Source organism: Lonchura striata, chromosome 4 (assembly GCF_046129695.1).
Source record: "Lonchura striata isolate bLonStr1 chromosome 4, bLonStr1.mat, whole genome shotgun sequence".
Taxonomy (NCBI): Eukaryota; Metazoa; Chordata; class Aves; order Passeriformes; family Estrildidae; genus Lonchura; species Lonchura striata.
Window position 1 is genome coordinate 17,941,261 of NC_134606.1, and position 17,829 is coordinate 17,959,089.

A 17,829-nucleotide genomic window follows, 5' to 3' on the forward strand; every position below is an offset into this window, starting at 1 on the left:
GGCATTTGTACAGCACCAGGGGAAAGTCTGTCCTTCAGCTGCTTGGTTTCTTCCCTTTCCAGTTTTAACTACTGCTCAGATGTAATAAAAAGCAAATGAGATGTTGGTTTGACAGCTCCCTCAAAAGATCTTCAAAAGCACATTTTAGGTTTTAAAGGTAATGCTTGCTCTTTCCAAAACTGAGCAAACCTTGAGCTACTCCATAAACAGACATAGCTGCAAGGATTTTGAATACACTTTAAAAGCATAACACACTAGTTCCCAGACTCTCTTTCCTGAGTTTACTCATTTGAAACCCACTGTTTTGAATTCTTTTTGCTCAAAGCCAGCATCCCTGCAGTGGATAGGAGTAGTAACCCCAAAGCACAATTTTTCTAAGGTTTGTGGATCCTGGCAGCATGGAGATGCTACTGGCCAAGCTGCGCAGAGATGAACACCCAGCTACTAGGAGGGCTGTATTGAGAAGGAAAAAGGGAGTTTATTTTAGCTGATGTAACCTGAGTGTTACTCACACTAGCTTAGCCATGGCAATGCTCCTTCTTACGAGGCTCATCTAAAAGTAAGAGATTTACAGTTACCAGAATATGAGGGTGCTGGTTCATGCCTTGGTAGCTGGAGTAGCTACAGTAGCTGGAGGAGCCCACAATGGAGAGGGTAGGCACCCAAAGACACTTTCCAAAGACCCTGTGGAAAGCTCACCCTGAAGCAGGTTCTGGCAGGACCTGTGGCACAGTGAAGAGAGCAGGTTTGTTGGCAGGACCTGGGAGATTCCTTAGGAGATCCATACAAGAGCAGCCTGTTCCTGAAAGACTGTACACCATGGAAGGGACCCAAGTTGAAACAATTTGTGAAGAACTGTGGCCCAGAATTTGGAGAAGTTAATGGAGGATTGTTTCCCATAGGAGAGACCTCACATTGGAGTAGGGTGGAGTGTGAGGAGTCTGCCCCATGAAGAGAAAGGAGCAGCAGAGAAATATGTCTGATGAACTCATCACAACCCCCATTCCCTGTCCCCCTGTACCACTGTGGGGATGATGTAGAGAATCTGGGACTGAATTTGGCCCCAGGAAGAAGGAAGGGATGGGGAGAAGCTGGTTTTAAGATTTGCTTTTACTTCACATTATCCTACTCTGAATGATTTGGTAATAAATTAAGCTACTTTTCCCACTTTGAGTCTGTTTTGCCCTTGACAGTAATTGGTGAGTGACTTCTACCTGTTCTTATCTTGACCCAGGAGTCTTTTGTTAAGACCCAGGAGTCTTCTTCCTTGTCCAGCTGAGGAGGAAAGTGATACCTGGCATCCAGCCACAGCCAACCCATAACAAATGTGATGCCTGAAATGGCTCCAAGTCATTCCCAATTAGAGCCATCCCTTGGTAAGACATATCTAACTGGTTGTCACCTAGGGAATGACCTGATTTTGCAGTTTGCATCAGGGGTATCAAACATGGATCCTGCAAAGAATTCTGGTTCCCCAGAGAGCAGGATGAGCACCCTGCACACACCAGGCCCCTGTACGTCCTTAGCTGCTGTTGCTCCTTAGCATCTGTCCCTCTGGAGATCACCACATGTGTGTTAGGGCTGGCAGGCACTGAGAGCACAGGTCCCCCCGCCCCACTGGGAACACTCTGCCACCAGCCACGCCGTGATGGCATAGGACAGTCAGAAAATGACACAGCATCAGCTTCTGAGGAGCCACCCTACACACAACCTGCAGTGTGTCTCCACTGTGAGACACAAACATACCAAAGGCAAGAAAATTGAAAACCTGTGTCCACCTTTGTAATAATGCCTAGAGTTAGCAGGACGGACACCAAATAAGACAATATTCTTCCAAATTCTGCTGTGCCTTCCTGATAGGCCACAATTTAAAGTATATTCACTGCAAAACATGGACATGGTGAGAAACACCAGAGTCATTACAGAAATTAACTCTGGCCTCTCCCACACGGTTACCTTTCTTGTGTTATTAATCCCATACCAGCTTGTTCTTTTACTTTGTTATCACTTACATTTTCCATCTTCTTCATGTCTCCCTTTTGGCCAGATCCCACAACCATAAATTCAAGTGTCTTCCCTTCCCATCGCCCTTTTCATACACGCTCCAGAAAATGAATAGCCCTCAACTAACTACAGATAATGTTTTTTAATGAACAGGTCATATAAATTTGTTTATTCCAGTAGAAAACACATGTTTTCCCAACTGTCTCACACAATGAACTCTTCTGCAGCTGGTGTCCACCAGTAGTCAGTGGGTTCATCTCTGCATTACTGCAGTAAAGACAGATATAAAATTGAGATCTTGATCATCTGCAGTTAAAAAAAAAAAGCTCTGGCAGTTTTCATCAGAGGAACAGTTTTAAGCAGCCCTGCTGCACAAATGCTGGCTTCTGTTAACTTTTACTGCCATTTCAAGGGGACCTGTAATATTTTGTCCTGAACTGTTACACATCATTGCAGAGTTCAGCTGAATAGCTGTCATATTCTGCACCAACACAGGAGGTGTCTCTGTGGAGAATAAGATAATCCTTATGTGTAGTTTCTATATTAATTTATATAATTTGTAAAGCTCTTTGGGACTCTGTAAGATGAAAGAAGCTACATAAATGTAAAATATATCACCATTATTGCTGTTTTCCAACCAGCATCTCCCATTATGTAGTTGGTATTTTTCTCCCATAGTGTATGACCTTGTATTTTATCTAAATTAAATCTCATCTTGTTAATTTTTGCACAGTTCTTTAAACTCTCAATATCCTTTTGTTATCTCTCTCTCTCTCTGTGCCTTCCACTGTGTTTATGATCCCTCTTAATTTGGCATCATCTGCAAATTGTATTGCTCTATATATTGTTTAGGAAAGTATTAAACAATATTGTGATCAGCAGTGACCCTTGTGAAACCTCCTCTGATATTTTTCCTAAATTGACATTTGAACGTTTATAATTAGGTACAAGAGGACACAAGAAGAAGTAACAGGCAGCAATTAAGGAAACTGCAAACTGTCACTAAAGACTCTGACAGTGAAATCTATCAGAATGTACAACAGCTTCCCAAAGGAAGTGTTGAAAATCCCAATACTTACTAAAAAATACATTAATAGTAAATAAAACACTAAATAATAAAAACACTTAGCACATGGTGTATATACTGCTTGACATGTTCAAGCCTATTCACCAAAAATAGCTAGTTTGGGGAAATGGTGAAAATTCTAGAAGACAAAGCACCCAAGTATATTTTCTTTCCCTTTTTGCATATGTAACAGCCTCTCCCCAACCAGCGTGACTCAGGGACAAAGCATTCCTGCAAATAAACCTGTGCTACCAAGGGGATACGTGTATGCCTGAGAAGAGGACAGGATGACCTAGCACTTTTCATTTTCTCTGCTGCTGTACCCTACACAACCCACTATACACACTCTATGGGATAAGCTCTCAGTCACCAAAACCCACCTTTACAAATCCCTGTTCTCTTGAATGGCTTTTTATTCTGTTTCTTTCTCTGTTTGGTTTTTTAAATATATATAATAAACATAGAGGGTAATTTTCAACCTGCTGGCAAAAGATAGGACTAAATCCCTTGTGAAGTCAGCCTTGAGAATCGACATTTTGAGACTCAACAACTGCCAGGAAGACTCCTCTTAAAAGTGTTAGTTAATCCATTTATTCTCTCAGGCCAGCAAGGAAAGAATGAAAGCAGGGCAAGTTCCAAACCTGTGCCTGTACTCAGGAGAGACCTCAGGACCAAATCCATTGGGATGAAGGGAACTCTGAACCTGCTAATGGATATCCTACACCAGCATCTGGCCCCTTCTATCCTTCAACTGAAGCAATTAAGAGAGATCTTGGACCAAAGAACTGGGCCCTGGAAAGCACAGCCACCACCCACATGAACCACCAGCCAGTCTGCATATACACTCAAAGAGGGACAACAGCCCTACAAATTAAATTATCACTCCCATATTCTGGAAACAGAAGTTCTTCACACCAGCAGAAGTCTTCCATGTAGTTAGACAATATTTCAGTTATCTCACTTCCTACTCCACTACAGCTTTTGACCTGGGAGTGTAATTCATATGCTCCACCAAGCCATGGGCAATTTAGAATATGATTAAGATTATATACTACTATATTACTAGTATATTAGTATTACTTGTATAACCCATCTCCACTCAATTGCTGGCACACTTAAAATTAAGCATGTGGCCCAGTATTTGCCACTGCTCGCAGCTGCCTGACAGCTCACAGCCTGAGCACTTACTCTCTCCAGAAGTTATGGCAGCCACTTGGTGGCTTGATACCTACACTGCACCATGTGGTATCAATTTCTGGCTCTAACTAGAAAAATCTGTTCCACAAATGAGCAAAACTGTAGCAAAAAGTGTTATGCATTTCCAGTCCTTTCAAAGATTTAGTAATAACATCTGTAAAGCAGGATTTATGTTCTAGGTGTGCTTATGCAGATAGAGAAAAATAAGCAGGATACAGGTGGGAACAGAGAAACCTAGAACCACAGCATATGAGGAGCAAAGGGGAGAAAGAAAGGAGAGCCCACCATGGGGCACAGCTATATACTAGTATGGTTTGGATTATTAAAGAACTGAAAGGACACTGAATACTCCAGGAACTACCAATCTCACATTAAAAAAATTAAAAATTTTAAAAATGAGAAGAATCATATTCCTACTCCTACAGCCAGGAAGAATATGCATGAAACTCTCCAAAAATGGGCCAAAAGAGGGGTTGTAAAATGGCTGGTCCAGGCATTCTGATGGAAAAATAAAGCTAGAAAATGGTGGAACTAGAAGGCAGGGCCAAAAAGCTGAAAAGCTGAACAGCTGAAAAAGAGTATTTTGAGGAATGCCACCAACCTACTATGCTGCTTGGCATTCCTTGTAAACTCTGTCTTTGCTGAAACAGGGTTGGCAGAAACATACACCATTCTACCCTAGACACTACAGGCACCCAAGTGACAGCAGATGAACACTTGTGCTTTCTGAAGTGATGTTATATTTTGATTTCCAGAGAATGAGCTGAGGGATGGAAGATTTCAGTGCTCTGGAAGACTGATCTGAACAGCCACAGCCATGCAACCTCACTGACCTCTTCTGCTGGAGTCCACGTGGGGTGAGAAATAGGTCCTGGTCATTGAAGAAAGAGAACAGTCATCACAGCATCTTGAAATCTTGCTGTCCTTGCAAGGCTGTAAGGCTGGGCTAGACATAATGAATGGGTACAATGCCTTTTCTCCTGCAGAAATGAAGCCAGCAAATTCCAGGTGGTGGTTACACTTCCAGATCTTTTGCAATCCTTACAGTGCTGCCATCTTGTGTTTCCACCTGTGCCTCCCCACCTAAACCCCTGCTTTAGTTCTGAGCAGATTTTCTACCCAGTCATGTAACAGGCACCGCTAATGTTTCAGAAGCCACTTACTCTGCACTTCTTTTTAAAAAGAAGATATTTTTTTTCACTTCCATATATTACCTCAGGTTCCGTAGAAGTATATGTGATAAATGTGCTGAATTTAAGAACTAATGCCACATTAGAAGGCATTGATTTTCTTTACAGTAAGATGAGCATCTTTGGAAGCTGGATGGAGGTAGCGAACTGAGCAGACACAGCATGATTCTGGCAAGGTAGAGCATTTGGGGAATTGCTCCCACAATAGGAAAAATTTGTTTTAATTAGGTTGGTTGGTGGTTCCCAAAGCAACATGCTGTGAGTGGGAAGGAGAAATGAGGATGGGACTGTAAACAGCTTGCTGTGCTCTCAGCATCTGAGTCACAGCACAGAGAAAGAACTTGTGCTCGTGGCTTGGTGGCCAGAAGAGTCTTAGGAGTGTGAGGAGATGCAAAAAAGGTAATGTGTAGAAATCCTTTCCCTTTTACTTTACTCCTTATTTGCTTATAAAAGATGAGGTCTTGCTTTCCTGGACAAGGGAAAAGATTCGAAGAAGAATATAATAACAAGCAATTAGGGCAGCAAAAATATCCAGGAACAAAACTGACAAAAAATAATAAAATTAAAAAGTGAGTGAGAGAGATTTTGTCATTCTGTCTTAAATTATGTTGAGGAGGCTGAACTCAATTTTATTGAGAAATCAATTCTAATTTGGCACTCTACATGCTATCTGGCAGAGGACACAGGTAACATTCTCCATTGAAATCTGCCAGCTAATTTACTTCTGCTGACTTTACACTAGCAAACAGAAGCAGGAAAAAATCGTGTTGTAGAGATGACATTTCCCACTAAATACCTCATACTAATATGCATTCTGAGTCCTCCTACGCTTGCTTTAGAAACCTATCACCTTGCAAAGGGAGACAACAAGTAATAGAAACCTCCCCTGGAGAAAATGGTCAGGGCACTTGGCTAAAGGTCCTGCACATATCCTGCCGACTGGGCTTGCATGTCATAAGTTTAGATGGAAGGAAGGGCTTGGGGACATATCAACTGCTGTAGCAGTTCAGCATCATCTGTCCTCCAATTAAACTGACCGTGGAAGTCCAGTACCAGGAGCTTTTACAGACACTATGTCCTGCTATTGATTGTCAAAAGGCAAAAAAAGCTTTTAAAGGATTGTGAATTATTGACAAAAATATGTCCATAGGTATTTCAGAAATGTACTGCATAAAATTTATCATGGGTTACGTGTCTGGGAACACAAAATGTGCTGTTTAATGCTATGCTTTACTGACCTTTAAGCAGTGGCAGCTATCCTAACTGTATTCACAGCTTCTCTGTATTCACTCAGCATTTATATAAAATATCATTTATTTTTACGAGGTTTGTGCCACTGAAAATTTTACTTGCACTGAGAAAACTATTGCTGAGTGGATTGTTCATAGCATTGTTTTCAAACATCAATATAAGCAAGAGGTGTGATGTTCTCAACCTGCATGCTTAGTAGCACCTCCTTAGTTTATTTTCTGAAGTAGCTCTTACTTGTGGACAGAATTAAAAGGAAGGGGGAAATAAGGAAAAAAGAAAGCATTTTTATTCTTTTGTTTATTGCCTTTACTTTCACTTCTAATGAAAGCTGAACATCCCTACCTGTCTGGCACAATTGCATTTTCTTCTTCAGGAAAGATTTCTGTCTTCAGTTAAGTAATATCCATACAAAAGTCCCAAATTTAGAAGTGCACAATGACTTACATTTCCTCACTCCATTTATAAACCAGGTTCAGTGCTCCATAAGGACCCAATTTCATCCCCTCCCTCTCAGTAACATTCTTTAAGTCTTTACAAAGATCCATTTTCCCTTTCTTATTCCCAGAAGCCTGCTAAAACTAGGGCAAGATGGCCTAAAATTACTATTTTCCTCCAAGTCCCAGAAAAGCTAAGGCCACTGGCACCTCTCCTGTCCAGCAGAGATACAGCTGGGTGAGATGCACAAGAGCGATGCTGGGAGCGCTCAGGCACCCCCACATCTCCACCTCTGGAGAACCTCTGCCTCATCCATTCAAGGACACACTCCCACTTAGTCTCACGACCTGGATCATCAGAAAGCTATGGACTTTTGACCCAGGCAGGCATTTCATGCCTCCAGAAACCTGATGCTGTAGAGACTGAACTTTGCCTCTGAGAAAAGAAATAGGGTAAAAAATGAATATAATGACATTGTTCTAAATAATTGATGGTGCAATCTCATGCTATTTCCTTTCGTATCACTGCAATCTTCTTAAAAAGATATTCTCAAGCTGTTTATTATAGCAATAACTATAATTTTCCCTTCTCTTTTAGCAACAGTGCTTTACCCATAATGTCGCCTACCAATAATGTATTAAAGATATAAATAAACTAATGCAGTATAGGTGGTACAGCAACATACAGGTCGTTAACCAGCCAAACAAAATGGTTTAGAGCTGGATTAGCTAGAGCTGAATATCTGAGTGCCTGTTGTCTTTTGATTTATCCACTGCTGGCTTTCTGTCTATCTCTTATCTGTATTTGCTCTGACATTACAACAATGCTGTGACTAAAACCTAAACACATTCACACTTTTCTTTCATTCACCTCACCAGAAGGAAGAAAGGAGATGCAGCAAACAGCATTGAATGACCAGAATATAGAAATCCAGTCCCCAAATTTAAACACACTCTTGTCTCCCAGTTTTTGTCACAGCTTGGAAGTTTTTCCAGAAAGCTGTAATTTCCTTAAATATAAAAATCCATTTTAAAAATGTCTCAGTCTCTTGTAGGATGGACTAAAAATAACCCAGAGTGCAACTATTACCCTCTAACCCCTAGCTTTGGTTCAACTGCATATGCCACCTCAGGAAAATGGCCAGCAGCAATCAGCACTGTTATTTGTATTACAGCAGCATCTCTAAACCCTTGCCAAGAGTAAGTCCCAGTGAGGTAATTTCTTACATGATTTTAAAGTAGCAGATAGGCCCCATCCCAAAGATTTTAAATGGAAAAGAGATTTTCACATGTTTATGCCCACATTTCCACCTAAGCAGGGAAGTACACCCAGCTGATTAGGATGAGACCATCCACAAGCCCTCCACTCAGCCTGTATGTATCAGCTCCCCGAAACGCTGCAGGCAGCACCTCCTTCACATGGTGGTGGTGCAGGCTGCCTGGCAAGTGTCCCTACCTGGAGACACTACCCCATTAAATTTCTGTATCTGCAATTCTGAAGCATATTTTAAGACAAATGCTGTCCTAATTTGCTGTAGGCACTGAAGACCAACATGCATTTCAGTGGAGAAAGTTATATGTTTTAATTGCTTTATGAAGACAAAGCATATGCCATGACACAGTTAAATGATTAACACATCCCTACGAGTGCCTTTGGCATAGAATATCTATACATTCATTAGCTGTAACAATTCATCTTCTTGATAAAACTAAAATTAGTTATACAGCAGGTTTACTTTTTATGATTAATAAATGATAAAAATCTAAATTATCCATCTGAAATGACTGTTTTCTTAGCTATTAATCTCACATTTATCAGGTCCTATAATTCATGTTATTAGTTGAAAAATTTATTTCCAAAATACTTTCTATTTCCTAGAAAAAACCAAAATGTATAATACAAAGTTTTACCTCTTACATTATGTTACTATGACATTAATTCTACATTAGGTATAAAAAGATGTACTATTTGATGACTTTATGATAAAAACCAGATAGAGAAAATATACAACTGCATCTATACTGTGAAATTAAAAAATAAATAAATAAAAAAAAAGAAATTGCTCAGTAATAAAGTAGCTCTAACAAAAGATGTATCAGCTCATTTGGATTTTCCAGTTCTCTATAGTTATTTTTGCCAAGAAGCAAAATCCATCTCATTTTCCAGAAAACCAGCTTAGGGCAAAGCTGAGCGGATAATATGGTAAAAGTTCAAAAGTACAGCACTGTCTGTGTCCTGGAGACGGATTTGACACATCACAGGTTTAGCTAGAGGGAAGGGGTTGAGAACACATACTTCTGTCAGCTATTTAAAATGTTGAAGACCTCCTGTCCTCCAATTAAAGTGATCAAGGAAGTCTGCAGCAGCTCGTGTAGAACGACTGTGCAGACCAAGGTTAGTCATGTAACTTATGGTGTCAAACAATGAGTGGTCCTAAATCCACTAATATTAGAAGAGAGAATTCTTCTCAGAATCAGAAAAGCCAAGCTTACCATTTTCTACTACCTGGCAATAAGTGGGTGGGGAGAAAGAAGAATGAAATGGAGGCATCTAGAGGGATTATGCCCTGGGTGGTGGCTGAGTCCTGGCAGGGGCACTGCCTTCCCAGAGCCCCAGCCCTGAGCTGGGTGTCAGATGACAGCAGTGTGCCAGGATCTGCTGGAAGGAGGAGCAGATGCCAATGGTAACTTGCTGACCAACTGCCTTCCTTCCCAGCTCAGCTTGTGAAAATCCCCCAGCAAAACAAAAATTATGAGCTAAGAGACACAGCAAGATGAGTGCGGAATTCCATGCCACACTGTTGTGGGAGATAGGATTGAGAGAGGTGTATGATTCATCAGTCAGAAGTATTTAGGGGGAAAGAAACATACCAGTAATTTTTTGTAAGAACATGCACAAATTCCAGAAGTTTTATGAACTCTGAACAGCACGTTGGCTACACATCCCCATCTGAATTACACTGGAACATATTTTAAAGACCAGTCACACAACCAAAAATGTTTTATTTCCCTTTGAAGATAATTTATTCAACTCTTTCAGGCATGCCTGGCAGTAATTTTCTATGCAAGTAAAAGACTAAATTAGCAAAGAAATGTAAACAGGTTAAACTCTGCCTGGGATAACCTGGGAAGAGGGAGGTGAAAGTTTCTTCTAAGGCGCCAACTATCTGCCTCCAGAGCTGGCATATAATTGCCCTGAGTCTGACAGAAAGCAGACCAGCCACAGTGCAAAGCCTTCAGGGAACATTTAAACTATGATAACACCAGAGAAGTGAGTACATGATGGCAACTAGTGCTTTCTTATGAATTAAAATATAATTCATAGAAATTAAATATGGTTTATATGTAAAATGAAAATAAATATGGTTTGTATGCCTGAGAAATACTTCTTTAATACAGATGTTTCCTTACAGATTTTGTGAGAATAATAAACAGAGAATGTGCTATTCGTATAGCACAGTCAAAAATATTACTTGATTTTTTTTGTCAGTTGTCAAAAAACCCCTTGCCAGGAATAAAAATTTTTAGAAGATCTGAGTAGGTACAGAACAAAACTTCCAGCACAGCATGAGCCAGAAAGCCCCCATGTTTCTCTCAGCAAACCAGTAGCTCATCACTCTTTAGAGCTTCCTGAAGAGGGGCGGTGAAGAATCAGGTGAAGATTCACTGAGATCCAGTCCAGAACCTGAGGGATTGGTTCAAAGCTGTGCCAGGGGACATTTTGACTGGACATTAAGAAGTAAAGAGGGTGGTCAAACACTGGAATAGCTTTCCTAGAGAGATGGTTAATGCCCCAGGCCCGTCAGCATTTGGGAGACACTTGGACAATGCCCTTGGTAGCAAGCTCTGACTTTTGGTCAGCCCTGAACTGGTCACACAGCTTGACTAAGTGGACCTTGTAGGTCCATTCCAACTGAGTCTCCTATTCTATTCTATTCTATTCTATTCTATTCTATTCTATTCTATTCTATTCTATTCTATTCTGTTCTGTTCTGTTCTGTTCTGTTCCGTTCCGTTCCGTTCCGTTCCATCCTGTATTTCTATCAAGCCAAAAAGTTAATATGGGCTTTTCTTACGCACATGCTTAAGTGGTTCATTACACAGGGATGGATTTATTCCTGCCTCCCAAGGCTTTGCAGGAACAGAGTCACCTATGTACAGATTTTTCTGAAACAACACTGGTATTAGAAGACGAAAGTCTAAAAGGTGGCTCTGGATACTCATCCTAATAGTGCAGGGGAAAAACAAAAAGCCTGAATGATTCTAAGAACAAACCCAGTGAAAAAAAGCTGGCAGTTTAACTAATGTTATTCTCAGACCCAGATGTCTGCCCATCAGAACACTTCACATTCATACCTCAGGATAGCACAGCCTTCTATTAGCATGTTTAAAATAAGCTAGAGTAGTGTCCTGGCAAAACCAAAAGATAGAGTTCATATCATTTACAGGAATACACACATACACATTTTTAATATAAATATGTCACAGAACAAGTAATCTTCAAATGAAATGTTCTTTTTTACTATCAAATGTCTTTAATGTTAGAAAAACATTAACTGAGTTTATAAATAAAACTGCATAAACGCCTTGGTACTGGCAGTAAATTGAGAATAATTGACCTTGTCCTATCAAAGGATGAGTGTATCTTTAGATCTTAAGTGCTGTGAATGGTTATGAACAGGCTTAAAGTACTGAGCAATGGCAAGCTAAGCACAGCATGCACAGCGCATTTCCCAGGGGATTAAATAGCCGAGATTGGTAGAACCTCTCCCTTGGTTTAGTCTAAAGGCGTTTGATTTCTAAACCTACAGTCCATACAATGTCACATGTCAGTCCTATCTCTCTTTACACTAATTAGGTATTTTATTATCAAAAAGACACCTCATACTACCCTGGTGCATCTATGTCTCTTTTCTTATGTCTATAAGCCTGATCCCAGCTTTTAGAAGGGCTGACACCGTCTTGCCTCATGAGGAAATATTCCCCTTCTGCTCCACTTGATGAGGAGCATCAAGGAAAGAGAACTTCCTCTGGTGTGATGAAAGTAAGGCAAATTATTTTGTCCTCATGGAAGAAGGCCTATCAACCGAAACAGATGAATCACTGCCAGCAGGCTGGAGTGGGATCAGCCTATCCACTGCTGCCAAAGGCCAGCCCCTCGTGGCACACTAATGTGGCCTGAGGGAAGTCAGAGGTTGCCCATGTAACATCACTGTCAGTCAAATAACAGCACCAGAGTCTAACGACCCCAAGACTGCACTTCCAATCACTAACAGCCTCTATCTTAGATGTAAGACTGATTTTCTCACAAATACTCCTAGATAACAGTTCCCCTTGTCGGTATCACCCTTGGAAGCATGATCAATATATATTACATATATGAAACCAAATAAAACAACAGTCAAAACAGCAACTGTAGGCAGAACTGATATAGAACTTCCAGCTTATATGCTTCTGCTCTGTTGCCAATCATGCTGTGAAGCTTCCATCATATCCTTTGCCATGGTAACCTGTATGGATGGAGGGGTTGGAAGTCCATCCAGCCCACCCATCCCTGGACCATGGAGCCTGCAGCCATGGACCTTAAGTATCACAATGGGCAATAAAATACACACACTTAATCCAACAGTAGATATTTTTACAATGATTGTCTTGAAAACTCAATATTCAGTAGAACAATAAAAACTAAAGTTTCAGAAGTTATTGGTCTAAGATAAATGAACCGTGTCCATTCCTCATTTGTGCAAACCCAAAAGAACCCAAACAAAATAAAACAACAACAAAAAAACCCCAAAAACATACACAAAAAAGTTTAATCAACTTCAGTATTTGAAGGCATTTTGTGTTCACAGCAAACATAGTACAATGGTACTATTGGATGTATTACACCCAAATCTTGTCATCTTTGAGCAAACAAGATTGATTTTCCAGTACTTCCACATCCAGTATCATGGAGGAACACCGGGAAGACTTGTGAAATCATACAAGTAGCAGATTATATTCCATGCTAGAATCACCTGGTGCTAAATAGAGCTGCTTTGGCCACCACCAACACAGAACAATAATGCCATCAGCACTACTGTGATCAGTAAAAATAAAAATTACAAAAAAAGAATCTGCAGTTTCTTTTGCTTGTGTTTCTATCATCACAGAATGGCATTTATGTCCTCATGAAACAAGGAAGAAACAAAACCCAAAAATTTTGATGGCTTAGCATTTTGCATTGTTTCAATAAATCCGAGAGAGCAAATACTTATGAAACTATTGAATTAGGAACTGGAGATTTTACAAGGTTTAAGAAAGGCTACTCTAGATAGAACAGGAAGTAACATGAAAATTTTATATATCACCTCAGAGAGTGATTTCTAAATCTCCCTTTCCAAATCATTCCCTCTTCAGCACTGCCGTTATCTTGGAGATGTGAACACTCTACATGCACATACCCATGCAGATGAACAGATGTACACCTGCACATATAATCCACATAAATATACAGTGATTATCCAGTGTTCTTTTCCAATTAATATTAACTTTATGCATCATAATGGAAAGGAAAAGAGAGCTTATTGTGTCTCTTACACTTTATACCATATGTTACTGTGTTCCTAGCCTTCTGAAAGCCTGATAAGCTCTCATTTCAGACAAATTACTCCTGCCCTCCACAAATGTTTATGAGAACTAAAAATTAAATGAAAATGGCAAGAGATGTCTGCTTTTATTATTCCATAGGAAATGATCATCAAACCGCTGAAGGCTCTGAAAAAAAGCCTGTTTTCCATCAACTGCATGCCTATCTTGATGAAAGATCCCAAATTATTCTGGAATGACTTAAATCTTTCTTGCTCTGTATAGCCCTCCCTCTGCAATACAGACAGCATATTTTAGGCTATACAGTAACTCAGCACATCAAGGACAAAGCCTAATGTAAGCTTGAGACAGAGGCCATACTCTGATTGAGACATCAATTAGGAAGAAAATTGTGGCTTTAGAGATCTCAGTATGTCAGCAGAAGGATTCATGGCTCTGACAAGTTGCTGGGATCGGTGCACTGTTCCTTTCTCAGGACATTTGGATTACTGTTTGCTCTCAGTTGCAGAAGAAAAATTCACTTTTAAACCAGCTGGAGTTGACTGTCATCTCAGAGAGCACAACATTCCCTGAATAAGTAAGTGCGAAGGAAAATCCATTTTTTTCTATAAATATGCAGGACTTTTTTCTTTAAATATTGACATCCAGACCCTTATAGATTTCTTAACCTTTAGTCTATCAGCACAGTTACAGTCACCCAAATATGTGCCTGGTCTATGGTAAAACTCTGCTAGCTTTGTGACAGCTATAGATCTGTCAGATGTCAGAAGCTGTTCCCAAGGAAACATCAGGAAAAGGGGTTATAGGAGGTGTTGAAAAGCTGTTCTGAAGGTCTGCTAAGAGGAACAAGAAAGCCCACCTTTCTCCATGCAAAAATAAAAAATAGATATAAACCACTACAGCAAAGTCTAAGATGATGAGAACAACAGAAGACAAAAATTTGAAGTTCAGTTTTAAAAACAGAACTATTATTATAGCAATACTTTTTTTTTTTTTTTTTTTTTTTACTTAAGAGACTATTCACTCATTTTGGAGAGAGAATGTGATCTATTTCCAAACTGTATATCCCTTGAAATAAAAACTGTAAGCTTCTTCCTTCTTTTACTAGTAAGCTGATGTTTATTCATGTGCATGGAGCTACTGCACAAACCTCACACAGCATGACGAGTGTGCTGCCTGAAAGGTATGATAGATGACGACTATCACCAGAATTTTTAAAGCAGGATGCTCAAGCTTGGCTGCTTAACCTATATTTAGCCTGCTAAATAAGAAGCCTGATTTTTCAAAGTGCAAAGTGAGAATTGCCATGTCTCTCACTCCCAGAGGGAGACTGGCACACTGGCCACTCCATGGCCTTTCCCATGTGACACCACAGCCTGCCTCTGACCCCAGGACGTACCACAGGTACCCACCACCACACATTCTGAAGCATATGTCTCACATGAAACCCAAGAAAACTGAAATGTCTGTTGGCTTCCCAGGATACTCAGCAATTCAGAAAACCAGGACACTTATTTAGGAGACTAAATATGGATATAAGACCCTAGTGCTAAAAAAAATTGGCCCATTTAAGAAGAAAGGATGTACGCCATCACCTTGGAGCTCCCCAGCAGATAGGACTGAAGAGAAGCTCTGGCTCTGCAGTGCTCACTCTAAAATCAGCTCCTTTCAAGACTGATGCTCTGCCCTCCCTGGGACTTCTGAAGAGTTTATAGCATGAAGAAGTATGGGATGAGTTACAATCAGAGCGAGAACTGGATAACCCTTTCTCAGGGGCCTATCTGAACACCTCACTCAGGTGAAACAGAGTTGCAGTCCCTGAGCAAAACATCTACTACAGCTGCCATCCCTGTGCTCCTGCTGAAGGGAAGCTTATCAAGTCAGCATTTCTGCCTGGGAGGGAGAGGGACATTTAAGCACCCATGCAGGGGTAGCAGGGTACACTGTCTCCTAAGAGATAAGGCTCTACCTGTGTCCATCTCACAGCTGTAGGTATGGCACCTATAGCACATGACTCCTCCCCTCACTGTGCTGCCACCACTACCGTTTACTGATGCAACATTCCCTGACCCAAAAAGGAGGAAGAACCACCTGACTGGAAATTAAGTCTCACCATGGCATGCTTGGTTTGTAGCCAGGTACCAGAGGAAAACTGCTTCCATATTTTCTCTACTTACTCTTCACTCATCTGACCCAGCAGAAACAGCACAAACCAGGGAAGCAGGACAGATTTCCAGATCATTTAGAGGCATACATAGGCTAGCTGCAGGTACCTCCAACACGCCAGATCTTTTCCTGCTTTCCCCTCATCACCTCCAGGACTTCCACTCCCTCACCCACTTGTGGAGCCCAATCCTTTGGGGCAGTGGCGGTCTGCCATGCCATGCCCACACTGTGACCCTCTCCCCTCCTTTACCTACACACCTGCTTTCCCAGCTTTGTAGTGAAAAGGGATCACATTTGGCTTTGATATTCACAATATCCTGATTTTATACTTCATTTTGCCAGTGATGCAGAGAGATAATCAGAAAAGCACCATGACACAAGCCACAAGCAGTACTGCATAGAGTATAATCTCCTCTGAAAAGACATTTGTATTTCCTTCTCTAGAACAAAGTTACAGGAAGGGGACAAAACTATATTAGCTTTTCTTCTGGAAGGGAGCACACTTTGTAGCATTTAGACTGCTGCAGTAACTCTTACCAAGCTGAGATTCTTGCACAGCTTCACCTGATAAGAAAAGCTCAAATCACCACTTTTTCTGAATTTGGTATGATGGCATAACCAAAATACAATAATAAGTATCAACAACAACAAAAAATATTTTAAAACTCCTTGTAAGAAGCAGGAAGGGAAAAAATCTTTCAGTTACAGAACTCTTGAATATTGTTGACTGACTAATTAAAATGCAATAGAGCAGAAAAAAGAGCACAGACGATGCTTAGGATGTAATGTGAAGAGCAATCACAACCACTCAGTGGGACTTAGCAGGTCTGAAACAGTATCTAATTCTGCAAACTCCAGAAAGGCACTGCATAATGTAAACCCTATTGCTCTACATACTCTAATGAAAAATGCCTGCTTTTGGATTGAATTGCATACACATCTATTGTGAGTCCAGCATGATAAAGAAAACAAGCATTATGCATTTAAAGATGTTGCCTCATTAAAAGAAGCGGAAAGAAATCCATTGTTACAGTTTCTATGACAGAATTAAGTAACTGGGTGACAGGTGGTCTATTATTATTTTTAAATGGACTAAACTTGCATATATACAGACACAAGGCACATATTTACTTTGATATTACAGTAGGCACCTGCAGCTTGTTATTGCAAGGATCTTTATTAAGCAAGTGTGCATTTAGTAATGTCAGCAGATTTATAAAACTATTTACTTGCCCTACAATTTGGAATACATAGCTTTGCAATCTTACAACTATTATTTCTAAGAAAATAAGAAGATAATGATAACTGCTCTCATAGGAATATGCTTTCAGGCATTGTTACAAACAAACATACACGTTTCACCTACGCTTACGTTAAAAAGTTCAGAGATTTTTAGTGCTGAGATTTAATCCGCTTGCAAGCACACATCTTTGTATCACTAACCTGCCAGCTAGCTTCCCGCCGCAGCCCTTTTATCCAGTTTTCTTCTAAGTCCTTATTCTCTCTCGTGGATGTTTCATCCATAGCTGATGAAGCTTGCACAAACTCGATTGGCCACTGGCTGTTACACTCTCTTTGTAAGCCTTTACCGAGGCAGCAGCAAGTGCAGTTCGGTGACAGACTGTCATGAAGAAAATGTCACACCACGGGTGGGGGGAAGCAAGGCGGGAGAGGGAATGGGAGGGGAGTGAAAGGGTCGACACGAAGGATCCACACGTGCAAAGATCTGGGGGAGTGTGACCACGGTCTGACACGCTCCCGCTGGTCCAGCAAATGCATCGCTGCAGCCAGGGAGTTCGCAGGCTAATGACAGAGGGTTGGTGACATTGTGGAACAGCCCTAATTAGATGTAAAGTATAGTAGAACTGCTAATATTGTCCAAAGCCTTTCCCAAAAGTGTCTTTTTCACATATTGCAATAATTGTCTCATTTG

The 17,829-nt window shown here is 40.6% G+C and overlaps 1 protein-coding gene across 2 annotated transcripts in view; it reads right to left on the reverse strand.

Moving 5' to 3' along the window:
- Positions 1 to 17,829, reverse strand: part of PPARGC1A (PPARG coactivator 1 alpha) — a 362,006-nt gene that overhangs the window by 152,273 nt on the left and 191,904 nt on the right. Inside the window, exon 1 of one of the 2 annotated variants that reach the window (XM_021554416.2) lies at positions 17,340 to 17,535. The exons of the other annotated variant lie outside the window; for it this stretch is intronic. Coding sequence (XP_021410091.2) covers positions 17,340 to 17,420 — 81 coding nt within the window. The 5' untranslated portion in view covers positions 17,421 to 17,535. Of the gene's footprint in view, positions 1 to 17,339; positions 17,536 to 17,829 lie in introns of those variants that run through there. 2 annotated transcript variants of the gene reach the window in all.